Genomic DNA, 13,910 nt, shown 5'->3' on the forward strand with positions numbered 1-13,910 from the left:
TATGCCAGATCCAAAGCCTCACAATGGGACTATGGAAAGAATTAGTTTGTCCATCTAAATTAGTAGTGTTCATCCTGCAGATCTGCTTATTGAACACAAGAGCTTTCAAAAACCTGTAAAGCAGTGAAGTTACTGTTATCTTTTGTGAGACTTATTGTCTGCATATAAAAATTTTCTGGCTTTCACGCTGTAAAAAAATCTGCTGATGCCTGCACAGAGCTAAGCACGTGTTGAGTCTGTGTGAGGAGGATATTACACAGAACTACTGGACGTTCCCATTAGAAAGCTCTTTGCCTTTTTGTTCTTGTGTTTCAGAATAGACTGCAAATGTTTATACAAATAGTGCACTGTGGGTTTGATTTTTTGCTTTATTGCATATTTTTGTGTCCTCGTGAATTGAACTAGACTAGCAGTAAAAAGCATGAGTCAAAGTCCACTTCTGAGCTTGTGCCTACAAGCCAGTTCTGAGGGGGGCTTTTCACTAAATGTATCTGAAAAATCAGAGAGATTTTTATTTCTCATAACAGTGCACAGTTATTCATTATGTTTTACAAGAAAGTGAATACCATTGGCTCATTATATAGATATTGTGTACCATAAGCCATAGTCTGGTACATTTTTTCACTGAATATATATTAGTACAAAATCCTCTCTGTAACTTGCTCTAAAATAGTAATTTTGCTTTCCTGTTAAATATTGAAATACACTTTAAAGTTCAGTTAGGCATCAATACAACCAATATATGGGTACCTTATAATTTTTCCCGATGTGAAGTTGCTACTCTGGATTTTTCACTAAAGATGAAGTTCAAAGTGAGAGCAGCTTTCACGGAGGGAGTTTGCAGAACAAAATATTCAGATGATTAACCCCATAATTTGTCACCCCCAAGCCAAGACAGCCCTCAAGAAAAACAGAAGTGCCATAATTTGTGGAAGGAAGGGCATGAGGGGCTGGAGTCCTGGGGTGCTTGCTCTGACTGTGATGGAGCTTTACCTCTGCACCCTGTTACAAAACCTACATGCTCTGCTGTCCTGCTCTGTGCCCTCACCAGTTCTGTGCCGCATCCCAGGACCTGGGCAGGCTACCACCCATCCCTGGCTCTGCCAGCAGCCCTCTCTTCTTTTCGGCACAAGGCTCCCCTCCCTGGAGGCAGCCCAGCTCCTGGTGAGCCAGAAGCAAAGCGGCAAGTGTTGCATAAGAGTGTTGTGTAAGAGTGGCAGCGATAAGCCAGAGACACTGGCTGTTGCAGGTAGGGTTACAGGAGGGACTTCAGTGAATGAGCCAGGTTGCCCCATGGCCCTGCCTCTGGCTTTTAAAAGGGAATGTCAAGGGGCAGTCCAGCAAAGAGACAGGTGGTTTGTCAGTGCTTCTGAAAGGTGTAAAATCCCTTTTCCCACCTGCTCCTGCCTTGAGAAGAGACAGGAGGCAGCAATGCTTGTCCTCTCTGTGCAGCTGCTTGGCGAGTGGGAAGGGAAGCCTGAGGCTTGCGAAGAAGCGTGCGGTTCATGGTATGGACAGGAACCAGGATTCAAACCACAAGATTACCATGCCCCTGGCTTTAGAGGAGACTGGCAGCCACCATCTAAACCTGAAGCATCAGAATAAGGTCAAAACCACCTTCATCCTCTGAGCAGCAAACTAGTTTTATACAGCCATTGGTTACTCCGGTGCAGTTGTGTGAAGGAGGAGGCAGTTGGTGAGAATGGGAGAACACTGAACCACATTGATTAATGCTAATTGTTTAATCACCTCTCATTATGGAAAAAGCAAGTAGGTGCAGTAACTGGCAATGTGGCTGGACAGTTTTTCTGGATTGGAGACTGAAGCCAGAGAACTAATTCCAAGGATCACCTTTTCAGACCAGAGAATCTGAAGATCCCAAAGATGTCTTTTATTTTTTTATTTTGAGGCAGTATAACAATATTCTTTTCCTGGTTCAGGGCTGTAGATCTGAGACACAGCTCAGTATCAGGACACTGAGCATTTTGCTACCTTTATTAGTGGTACCCAATGTAAATGTAAAGACTGCCTTGTTTAAAAACAAAACAAAATCAAACCCCAACAAAAACAAACAAACAAAAACAAACAAAAACCCACCAAAAAAAACAAACAAAAAAAAACAAAGGAAAAAGAAGTGGAGTTGAACTTCAGTGATGGAGAAGGAGCACACTGTCCACTCTGCTGCCTCAGCTCTCTAGAAGGGAGATCACATGGGAAGTGAGATAGCAGCCTCTGAATTAGTGCTGCGTGCTTAGGGCTTGTGACTCAGAGCCAGGAGACCTTGGGTATCTCTTTTTGGGCAAATAACTGCTCAACACACAACAGATAATCTAACAAAGCCTGTTCCCTGTGACGTTAGCAAAGCTTAGCCGTAAAAATTGTGTCACTTCTGGCAAGAAAGAAACTTACTCTGCAGTGTCCAGGAAGACTACCAGACATTACTGGCCCGATGTAGTGGAGTATCATCTGTGACTCATGCACACCTTTCTCACTTGTGCCTGTTCATGTACTTTTTAGCTGTAGACTGAAAAAGAACCCGATTTCCTCCAACATCTTCCACAACTATGCCTTCAAGAGGAACTGGCTATAATTAACATAGACACCACTTAATCTCACTCATTGGAAGTAGCAACTGTGTTGCACCTTCAGAAGACTGTCAAGGTTTTGGGTGCCAGAATGGATAAATACTTCTGTACTTCCACAGTGTTTCCATCTGTGTGCCACATTCCTTGGAATGAAAAATGGGAAATTACTTCTGGAATATAAAGTGCAGTATAAAAGCATCGTTTTGAAAACATCCCAGTACACTTTGGAAGATTATTAAAATCACCATCAAGTACAAAGCAGGTGTTAAGCAGGTATTACAAATGGGTGCAGTTACTGTGTATCTTTTGGCAGTTGCTAAATTGACCTAGTGGAGATGATAGATGGGGGAGATGATGTACATTCACATAGCAGGTCATCAAGACCTGCTCCAAGAAACTTAATTTCTGGACAGTTAGGAGGGGAAAGGGGGGATGCACACTCTCCATTTTAAACTGTGGCACACAGGAAGACTGCCAAAACTAGATACGTTACTGTAATGCTTTAAACAAAAGACTATCTTGCAGTCATTTTGTAATTAGTTTTTTTATACAAGTGACAACTGCCTTTATGCCAAGTCCTGGTCTCATCAGAGAAAATGGCAAAACTTACAGGATAGCTAGAATTTTTCTCTTTATGCAGAATTCATTGAAGAACATTGTATTTTAATCCTCCTTTCTAACAGATTGGTGCAAACCCAATAATTTTAGGGTTAGTAACTAATTATTTACAGGAGGGACAGAATTTTTGTTTAAAACATTCAATTGTTTACTTCAAGAGCACTTATATGTCACTGAGTCACCAAACCACAATTAAATTCTGGGAAATGGCTTATTGTTGAGGTTCACAACATCCCATGGCATGGTGGGATGGGTGTGATTTTAGCTGGAGGTCTGATCTAAATTTGTACCCTCTCAAATCTCTTGATTGACAGACTGTGAAGGATTTTGAAGTTCCACAGGATGTCAGTTGCAAAAAGAAAGACCTTGCAACAGAACCTCTGGTTCTGTTGTTTGTACTGAACAACAGTCTTTGAAAATAGAGTGAACATGATGTCCTGAAATCAGTAATTTCCATTAAGTATAATATACTGTAGAGAGAAGTAATTTCAGATGATTAGGAAATAGAGAAAAGAAAAAATAATTTGGTGCCTGTTTTTTAATTTTTCTTCTCTGGTCACCAGGGACAGGACCTGAGGGAATGGCATGAAGCTGTATTGGGAGCTTTAGGTTGGATATCAGGAAAAGGTTCTTCACCCAGAGGGTGGTCGGGCACTGGAACAGGCTCCCCAGGGATGTGGTCACAGCCCTGAGGCTGCCAGAGCTCAAGGAGCCTGAGGCAATGCTCTCAGGCAAATGGTGTGATTTATTGAATCATAGAATATGCTGAGTGGGAAGGAACCCATCAGGATCACATTCCTGGGGTTATCCTGTGCAGGGCCAGGAGCTGGACTTCAGTGGTCCTTGTGGGTCCATTCCAACCCAGGATATTCTATGATTATAGGTTTGGCGGGGGGGTACCCCTTTTTTCTTTTTTATTTACGGAGCAGGAGGGATGTGTTTGGGTTTTATTGGAGGGGGAGGTTGTGTGGGGTTTTTTTTTGGTGATGGCGTGTTTGGTTTCTTTTAACCATAACCAATTCCGGCTTGCGGGAGTAGCAATTAATTTAGTCTAAAGATGTATCCAGACGTGTCCGGTTCAGGTAGCGAGGTGTCCGGAGCGGTGGAGCGGGCGGGGAGCGGCGCTCGGGCTGTGCCGCGGCCGGCAGGGCGCGCTGCCGCTCCGCGCCGGGGGCCGGCGGGCCCTGCTCCTGCCTTCGGGAGGGCGGGGGAGCTGCGGCGCTTCCCGGCGCTTCCCGGTGCTTCCCGGCGCCTCCCGGCCGGGCAGCCGGCGCGTCGGTGGGCGCGGCGTGTGGCGCTGGAGTGCGCTCCGTCTCGAGTAGCGGGGCGCAGGCAGCGCCTGGGGCGAGCGAGGGGCATCCCACCGACAGCTCGCGTAGCCTCTGCGGAGCCCCGGGTGTGGGAGCGCCCGGGAGGGCTCTCGGTGCCGGGGGGGAAGAAGGCGCTGATGGGCTTGGGTGAAAAGGCGGGGCTGCGTCCCAGATGCATTAATTACCCGGGACTGCGGCTCACCTCCTCTCCCGTTCTGGTGGTGATGTAGTCCCTGCCTAAACAGAGCAGATGCGCTCGATGTTCTTTCAGCCTGCTGTTGGGGGAGGATATTTATTTCAAGGACAAGGCAGAGAGAGAGGCTCCTCGTGTGAGGAGACAGTGACCAAGAGGAAATACAGACAGGGCTGTGGCACTGAATGGATGGAGAGGAATCATAGAATTAACTGGATTGGAAGAGACCTCCGAGATCATCAAGTCCAACCCTTGATCCAGCCCCACTGTGATTACTAGGTCATGGCACTCAGTGCCACATCCAGCCTCATCTTAAAAACCTCCAGGGACAGTGAATCCACCACCTCTCTGGGCAGGTCATTCCAATACCTGATCATTCTCTCTGTAAAGAATTTCTTTCTAATATCCAACCTAAACCTCCCCTGACAGAGCTTAAGCCTGTGCCCTCTTGTCCTAAAACCCCTAAGTTCATTAACAAGACCAAAGGACAGTTTCTTACCATAAAATGGTGATTGGGACAATCTAAGAGAGGTTCTACTTCCACTATAAAATGTGGAAATACACTAACATTAAAAGGCAGGTCTTTCCTTATCATAGAATTGTAGAATCATCAAGGTTGGGAGAGACCTTTAGGATGATCCAGTCCAACCATCCACCCAGCACTCCTCCTGTAACCCCTAAACTGCTAAACCACATCACTCAGTGCTAGATTCAGATGCCTCTTAAACACCTCCAGGGATGGTGACTCTACCACCTCTCTGGGCAACCCATTCCAATGCCTGACCACCCTAATGGGAAAAAATTTTTTTCTAATATCTGAGCTGAATCTCCCCTGTCTCATCTTAAAACCATTTCTTTTGGTCCTCTCAATGCAGGCAGGGTAGAAGAGAGATCAACCCCACCTCACTACAACCTCCTTTCAGGTAGTTGTAGAGAGCATAAGCACCCCCCACCCCCCACCCCGAGGCCCCCCTTCTCAAGAATAAACAAACCCAGCTCTCTTTGCTATTCCTTATAGGACATGTTTTGTAGACCTTTCACGAGCCTTGTTGTCCTTCTCCGGACACACCACAGTACCTTAATGTCCTTTCTAAAGCAAGGGGCCCAAAACTGAACACAGAACTCAAGGTGCAGTCTCACTAGTGCCGAATAGAGGGGGATGATATTCCAGAGAGCGTGACTGTTCTCAGGCTAGTTTTCCACAGGCATTAGTGGGGTCACTTGTAGGCCCGGGATTTCTTACTTAAAAATTCTAATGAGATCTTGTCTCTATTCTGGAGTAATACCTTTAGGATTGTCTCTGCTTGGATTGGATTGTTGGTGCTTAAACTAGGGAGCGAGCCAGGATCATCCAACTGGGCACTGTGTTTTGGGAAGGGATGGCTGAACAAAGGCACATGGCCTGCTCTGCCTCTGTGTGAAAAACGTGATGTCTGGTATAAATACCAATACTGCTGAAGGATGATGTTGTAACTTATATCCCTGATTTTCTCTCCTGACACTAAATGAGCTTGCAGGGCTTCAGTCTTTGCTACCAAACAGAAAAAGAGTATAGTTAATGCCAGAGTGTGTGTATGGTCGTGTGAATGGGGGACATAGTCTAAATATTAAAACCAGGACTTTAAAGTGCCAAATTCAGTTCCTCACAGTTGCAGTTGTCTCCTTAATAAAAGAAATGATGATGTTGCACAAAAGTTAAGTAATAAGTACATATAAATTAGTTTCCTACTGAATGAGTAAAATTACTATTTACATATCAGAACTTTGTAAACGTCGATAGAATTTTGGATTTCAGATGATTGAAGAAGGAGGATTTCTAACTCCTTTGAATCATCTGTTCTTACTGAACAAAAGAGTAATGGGCATATATCATTAGCAACTGTGAAATAAATCCATTTAGCTCCTAAGATGACATATTAAACTTACAGGAGATTCTGAAAAAAAATTAACAGACAGTGTTCCATGAAGGGGGCAGAAGCATTTTTTTTTTTCTGGATCAGTAACCACCAACTTTTAGACCTTGCTTCCAAATCCCTGTTATCCACAGCTCCTCCAGTCTGCCATGTTTTGGACCTGATTTGCATTCATTGCTTCATGCAGCTAAGCAAGGTGCTTTGAATTGAGTGTGTTAAACCATTAAACATAGACTGTGGTATTCAAGATCCAAAATATACCATCCTGTTTAAATGCTAATGGTATTCTGCAGATATGCATTTATGGACATATTACATGGGGTTTTTTCTTTGTTTTTTGGCAGCTGACATTGGTGACAGAAGAAGGACAAGAATGATTACATATCCATAATTCCCAGCAGTATGTCAGGTAATCATATTTCTTAAGAACATCTATGCAATGTTTCTTGTTTTGCTGGAGTGATTATTATTAAATATTTACTGCAAAATACTTCTTTAATAAGTTGTGAATGCATTGGTACTGGGAGTAGAAATTCTTCCTCTACCGAGAGTATAGAGATGTGGGACGCACCTTCCCCAACATTTTCATGTTGAAACTCTCTTCCTCCTTGGTTTTCCTTCAGCAACATAGTAGTGTTTTGTTCTCACATTCCAACCTCAGCATTCCTGCTTAAACTGCCAGTACAGTAACAGTTTCTGCTGACTACATTTGCCTAAGTTATTTTGTAACATGGACATATCCCCTGAGCTTCAAAGGGAGACAGTCAAACTCATTTTACATAGATTACCAAGTACTCTTCAGAGAATTACTGACTAGGTCTGCAGGTGGGCTGAATATCCAGAGTTGAAATGACTATTAACCATTTTAATCCTGCTTAACCATCTTATCCCTGCCAGTTGCAAAGCATTTGAAGGTTACATATAAATTAGCTGTGTCAAAACCCCCATGTATCTAATCCCAGAACAGGGTGTCTAGAAAGATGTACTTTTAATGTGGAGATCATATAGAAAGCCAAAGAATTTCAGACTTCCAGAATTCATTTTAGCATTCATCGAATTGCCTAAGAAAATATTCTGCCGATACTGCTTGTCGATGTGTATTTCAAGAGCCAAATGCATAAATGGGACCTTTTAAATGCCTGTTTGTAAAATGCAACATGTGCTACATAGGAAAAAATCATAACTAACAAGACTGAATTTCTGGTGTTATACTCAAGGGACAGTTTAGTGACTGTGCAGATCAAATATCCCTTCCTTTCCCCTAGAAGGCTCCCATCCTTCTGTGTTGACCAGCAAGGGGTAACAGCTTCATTCATCAACAAAGCTGGTGTTCTCACTTTAGGGTTCAGATATGAGGTAGAGGGTAAAATTGATGGGAAGATGCAGAGCATTATTTAGATGTATGCTTTCATAGTAAAATGTATTATTTGATAATATGCAAAGGTGTGGTTTTTTATGGTTTCTTTGCTGCCCATTGAAGCGGAGGTGAATGTAAGAAGGAGACAGAGGGCATTGAGGCAGTTTGCGCAATGAAGTGGAGTAATCTGACCCTTAGTTGATGTGTCAGGCTCTGGATTAGCATCACCACCACATGAGGATCAGGAAGGAGTTTGTATCCTTAGGCTACATTGGCAGGGCCTTGGAGAGTGTTTTTGCATTGTTCTGCGGGCATTCTAGGCATGATGATTTCGTTTGGCAAATACCTGTTTTGGAAGAATTTAAAGCATTGACACATAACTTGGCGTCTTCCAGCTCTCTGTTATGCTCTCTTCTGTCTCGTGCTAAACTGTGTTTTATGGCATTTTATGTCAGGCCTTAATGGAGCAGTTAATAGCTTGTGCTATGTAATGGCAAGAGATGAGAAAGGAAATGCCGTGTGCCCACCTTACCTGTTGGCTCTGTGGCTTCCTGTGGAGGGCAGTTTTATGGAGATTTTCCACTAGCACTCTAACCAGCCCTGTCTCACTGGACTTGCCCCTGGCAGGGCAGCTCTGCTAAGCTCAGTGAAACACAAAGCCTAACTGCAAGGACCTACATTTCCTGCATTTCTTTTGAAAGATGTGGGCAGAGCAAATAATGTGCGAAGAAAATAGTCGTAAGACGACTGTTGGTACAGCTGTAGATGTCCAACACTTTTCATTATGAACAGTTCGTATTTTCTGTTTCTGATTATAGGAATGGCATTCCCTACACGAGTCTGAATGTGAAAAGAAGCATGGATGAAATGAAAATCTTTCAAACTCTCTAAAAACTTCATAAGTACCACGATCCAGAGCCAGACAGGCATCCTTTTGTAATGAATGAAAATGGAAGCTTAGATTCTGTTACTGAGTCACTGGAATAAGAACAGAATCTAATCCAAAACCAAACCATTTGACTAAAATAATAGGCTGTATTCTTTGAATTTTTGATAGCTAATTTCTCTGCCCATATGTTATATTTTGACTGCAGTAGGTATTTTCCTCTTGTAGGCACTGCCCAAAAGCCTTCAGGTTTTAGAGCAATCCAGAGAAGTTTTTCTGACAGAAGGTTGTAGAATTTGGCCTTGACAGTAAAGCTAGGCTTTACTACATTTTCAGTTTCCGAAAGAGAAATATTTTTAATATTTTGACATCTCAGCTTTAAAAATTTAAAATTTAAAAACACATACTGGTGTGATTATTTTATGTAGTTATTGCTTTTAGTAGAGAGAGTTCAAGTTTGCCAAAACTAATTGGGAACTTCAGTTATTGATATCATATAAGTATTTCAGACCTGTAGAAGCCCTTACTTAGAAGTGAATAAAATTAAAAATAAGAAGCAAAATGAATGTACCAGGTAAAATATTAGTATGCAGAAAGATAAAGTGAAAAGCAAATGTTCAAAGTGAAGTCCAAACTACTCTTCCTTTTCCTTAGAATGCAGAGTTTGCCCAGCAATACAGATGGAGTTAATTAACACCTGATATTGGGTACTTGATGCCATGAGAAGCTGACAAGTGAAAAGCTGGATCTACAGGTTTTGTAAACAGTGTTTGTTAGTATACTTTTGCAACTCTACGAGTTCTAGGTGTCAAAACTTGCCTAACCAGTTTTATTTACACATAACTCAGATGATGACCAAACATTGAGATAAAGGGATTCTTCAGGAAACGGAGAGCTGGACACAGTGAATCTTTGAGTACTATGTCTGAGACAGATGCATTCTGTTCTCATTAACTGAAGCTTGGTAAATAATAGTTTTCAGATGAGTGATCACACACATAAATGTAACATAGCAAACCTGAAAGTTTAACTTTCCTGTTTTGAAACACAATTTTTTTGAGTGTGCATTCTCTTTTGTAGAATCACAGAATGGTTTGGGTTGGAAGGCACCTTTAAAGGTCATCTTGTCCAACCCCCCTGCAATGAGCAGGCACATCTTCAACTAGATCAGGTTTCTTGGAGCCCGATCCAACCTCATTGTTAATGCTTCCAGGGATGGGGCATCCACAACTTCTCTGGGCAGCCTGTTCCAGTGTTTTCACACTCTCATTGTAAAAACCTTCTTCCTTATATCTAATCTGATTCGACCCTTTTTCACTTTAAAACCATCACCCCTTGTCCTATTGCAACAGGTTAAAAAGTTTGTCCCCGTCTTTCTTATAGGCCCCCTTTAGGTACCAAAAGGCCACAATAAAGTCTCCACAGAGCTTTCCCTTCTCCAGGCTGAACAATCTCAACTCTCAAACTTTCCTCGTAGGAGAGGTGTTCGATCCCTGTGATTGTCTTGCTGGTATGCCTCTGGACCTGCTCCAACAGGTCCAGGTCTTTCCTGTGGTGAGGACCCCAGAGCTGGATGCAGCACTCCAGGTGGGGTCTCATGAGAGCAGAGCAGAGGGGCAGAATCACCTCCCTCAACCTGCTGGTCACACTGCTTTTGGTGCAGCCCGGGGTATGATTGGTTTTCTGGGCTGTAACAACAGCTGTTCTTCAGCAGCTTTTACGGTTGGCAGCAACAATTACTGCCCACAGAGTAATATAGGGGAAAAAAATTATATAAGCATTTTAAAAATCAGTACTGTCTTAGCAATAACTGCAAGTCTTTCTGCCATGCATTTGCATGGTAGAATAGTATTATTTTCTCATTGAGAAGATAGTGCTTTCAAATAAATATGTAACGTAGTGAATTAAAAACATTCTTTCTGTTTTAATACTGTAGTGAAGCTTTTGGCTTTAGCATCACTATTCACTGGCAATAATCTATTGTTGAAGGCTTCCTTGTGTATATTTTCTCCCAAAATGCAGGACAACCTCTGAGACGTATCTTCATCTTACTTTATTTACTGGAGTGAGAACTGAAGAAGAAATTCAAAAATAGTCTTTAAAACCTAGAAAGTATTTGTAGAATACAGTTAAATGTCATTATTTTCACCTTCGTGGCAGAAGAAGAGTGAATGTAAAGAATATAATAGTAATGCCAGTGAAATCTGCAGCAGCTCTTTCACTGACTTCAGCAAGGCCAGCGTTTTACTCTGCTTTTACTCGGTGCTTTCATAATCAACTCAGTCATTGTGCTTCTACGCTCAAATATCCACACTGTTCTATTTGGTAATGACTGTAAAGTTAGATCAAGATAGGAATTGTAATGAAATTAAGTGCTTACATTGGGGAATATAATTTAAATGTCATAAATGCATATTTTCAGTAAGTAGAATTTAATATGCAACGTTTCTTGTAACAGGTCTCTTATTTGGAGAAGAAATTTAATCAGCTTTCATGCAACAAATCCATTTGAAAACCAGTGTCTCCAAGGGTGTTGCACGTAGTTTCCAAGAACTGGGAAAAGTAATAGGATAGGAAAGGTACCACATTTTCTTCATGAGTCTTTTCACTGTAATTCTCATTACCCCATAAACTTGATATTAGTTCAGATGGAGAATAGTTTATTGTTTAACATCAGCTGGCAAATTATTTATCCTGAATTTCTGTAATTTTTTTTTAGGATAATTTAATTTGACATACATCACTGTCTGACACTTCTTTGCCTGCCAGACCATAATAAAATCCAGCTAACTCAAGTGTATTATTTCTTTTAAGTAATGGACTTTTTAGAAGGACAGTAAATACTTTAATATAAGGGGTTTTTTACACTAGGATTCAGCAGCTTTGTAATGAGCTTTTGGGGATTTTCAAAAGGTTAACAAGATTTATATTGTGAGATGTTTTTGCATGAAGCTGTGAATCACTCCATGATGGCTCTTATTACTTAGAAACATATTTTTGAATATGCAGTTAAAAATATCACACTTTGTAAGTTCTAGGTTACAGGCACTCTGGTTTAATTTTACCTTTTTTGTTTAAATTTTAGTGGTTTTAAAAGTACTTTCAAAAAGGGCTATATCAATACAAAAGCCAAGTCTGTAAAGCATTTTGTAATGTTTCAATTTTTTATGCATTTCTATATGTTGGTGTTTTCCATCATAGGGGAAGAAAAGGTTCTCTAAATAGTGAATTTTTCTCATTGGGAGAAACATGAAGATCTTATGTCTCTGTGTTTCTAAGGTGTTTGAATTTGGTATTTACAACTTAGGAATACCTGCTGTTTTTTCGAGATAAGATGTTTTCAAGGGGAAAAAAAAAAAGGATCCGGTTAGATTTCACGAAGAACAGAGAAAACAAAGATGTAATTTTTTTTGTTTTGCAGCATTTGCTAGTCATTTTATTAAATACATTTCATTATGTTAATGCTGCTATTTTTTTTCCTTTTCTATTTTGTTTTTAATAATCTATCAGTACACTTAGTCCCTTTCTATAGTAATTTTATTTAAACCAGAGCTGTTTCTTTTGCTAACTCATCTTTCTGAAATTTATTTCTGGTGGAAGCAGGCTGTTGTGTTTGAAATTTTGAGAATAATTCTTAGACTGTATTACTCTGTTTCACTACTACCATCAGTTTAGAAGGAGTTCATAATGTCGATATAAAACATAATTGCTCATTTTACAGGCAAAGACCTTTCAAAGTAGTTAATAAAAAACCCACAAAATGTCCTTCTGTGTTTTCTAAATCTTCTGCACTCCCTGCCACAGGAGTTGTAACCTGCCATTTTACAAGCTTCAAAAGTCTGACCCCAGACTGCTGTTTAGTTCTTCTGATAACTGTGTGTCAGAGCAATGAACTCTGCTTCTCCTTGATATTGAGTCCTATATAGAGAGAGTATGATAATTTTTTGTAAATTTTTGTAAAATTGTTGATAAACTATAGGATTGATGGCATCGGGCACTGTCCAGTTGTTTCCATATAAACAAAATACTTTTTATGTTCCCTTACTGCACTTCTGATTATGTTCTTTAAAAGCATCAGAATTGCTACAGTGCTTACCATAAAAGAAAGTGAATGTTCAAGGAGGTGTGTAAATGTTGCAACACATGAAGGCCAGACTTTCACTTCTGCGTTGTTGTGTGTCTGAAAATGGTTTAGACCTGTACTAAGCTTGAGTTTATTTCAAGTTCTGAAGAATTCTCTCCTCACATCCCAGTTTGTCTTTCTTATTGAAGAAAACTTTGACTCCATTGTTTGGGCAAACTTGATTGGTTTGTTGGGGTTTTTTTCTTTAACAAATTACATATTTGTCAAGATTGCTAGTTTTGGTACATCTGAGATTTTTACCTGGCCGTTGCTCAAAACTCAGTCCTTCAACAGGAGGTGTTATTTCAAGATAGCTGGTATCTCATTAAGGAATTCTAGAACTAAAATAACTTGAACTGTTTTATCATCTTGAAAAAAAAAAAGTGCTTCAATTATGTGCACATATCTGCAGGTTTTGCTGTTAGTAAGCAATGGCCAAATATACTGTCCATTCCCCAGTGGGAAGGAGTCGAAGGTCTGATGGGGACTGGGGAAAGACCATGTGAACTGATTTGAAAGCTCAAGAGGAAAGCAGTACTGAGAATCAGGGTTTTAGAAGAAGGTGATAGTGATCTGAAGTGATTTGTGAAAGTGATTTAAGTGATTTTCTAAATGGCTCCACTGAAACTTACATGTTTTTAAAGATCTGGTTTATGTATTTTGATCCATAATCTGATCCATAATGGCTACTCACTTTTATTTTAGTAGATTCCCAGGCATTAAAAGAATTATCTAACACAATATCAAGAGAGTAAACATCCATTAACATCCCCATATTCACACAAACATCAGTCTGCAAAATGAGTCCTGGATAGGTGGACCGCTATCTGTTGGACATTTAATCAATCTTGCTTTAAAACAAACAGAGAGAGGTGGTTGTGCACATTAGACACAGATACTGGGACTCCTTGCCAGAGTGTGTTGT

The 13,910-nt window shown here is 40.8% G+C and overlaps 1 protein-coding gene across 6 annotated transcripts in view; it reads left to right on the forward strand.

Moving 5' to 3' along the window:
• Nucleotides 1–13,910, forward strand: part of THRB (thyroid hormone receptor beta) — a 173,109-nt gene that overhangs the window by 115,380 nt on the left and 43,819 nt on the right. For all 6 annotated transcript variants that reach the window (XM_050312138.1, XM_050312120.1, XM_050312148.1 and 3 more), the window contains one exon: nucleotides 6,964–7,028. In XM_050312138.1, the coding sequence (XP_050168095.1) occupies nucleotides 7,022–7,028 (7 nt within the window). In that variant the 5' untranslated portion in view covers nucleotides 6,964–7,021. The remainder of the gene's footprint in view (nucleotides 1–6,963; nucleotides 7,029–13,910) is intronic.

The sequence above is a fragment of the Myiozetetes cayanensis genome, unplaced genomic scaffold (genome assembly GCF_022539395.1).
Source record: "Myiozetetes cayanensis isolate MyiCay16 unplaced genomic scaffold, myiCay2020 scf1, whole genome shotgun sequence".
Taxonomy (NCBI): Eukaryota; Metazoa; Chordata; class Aves; order Passeriformes; family Tyrannidae; genus Myiozetetes; species Myiozetetes cayanensis.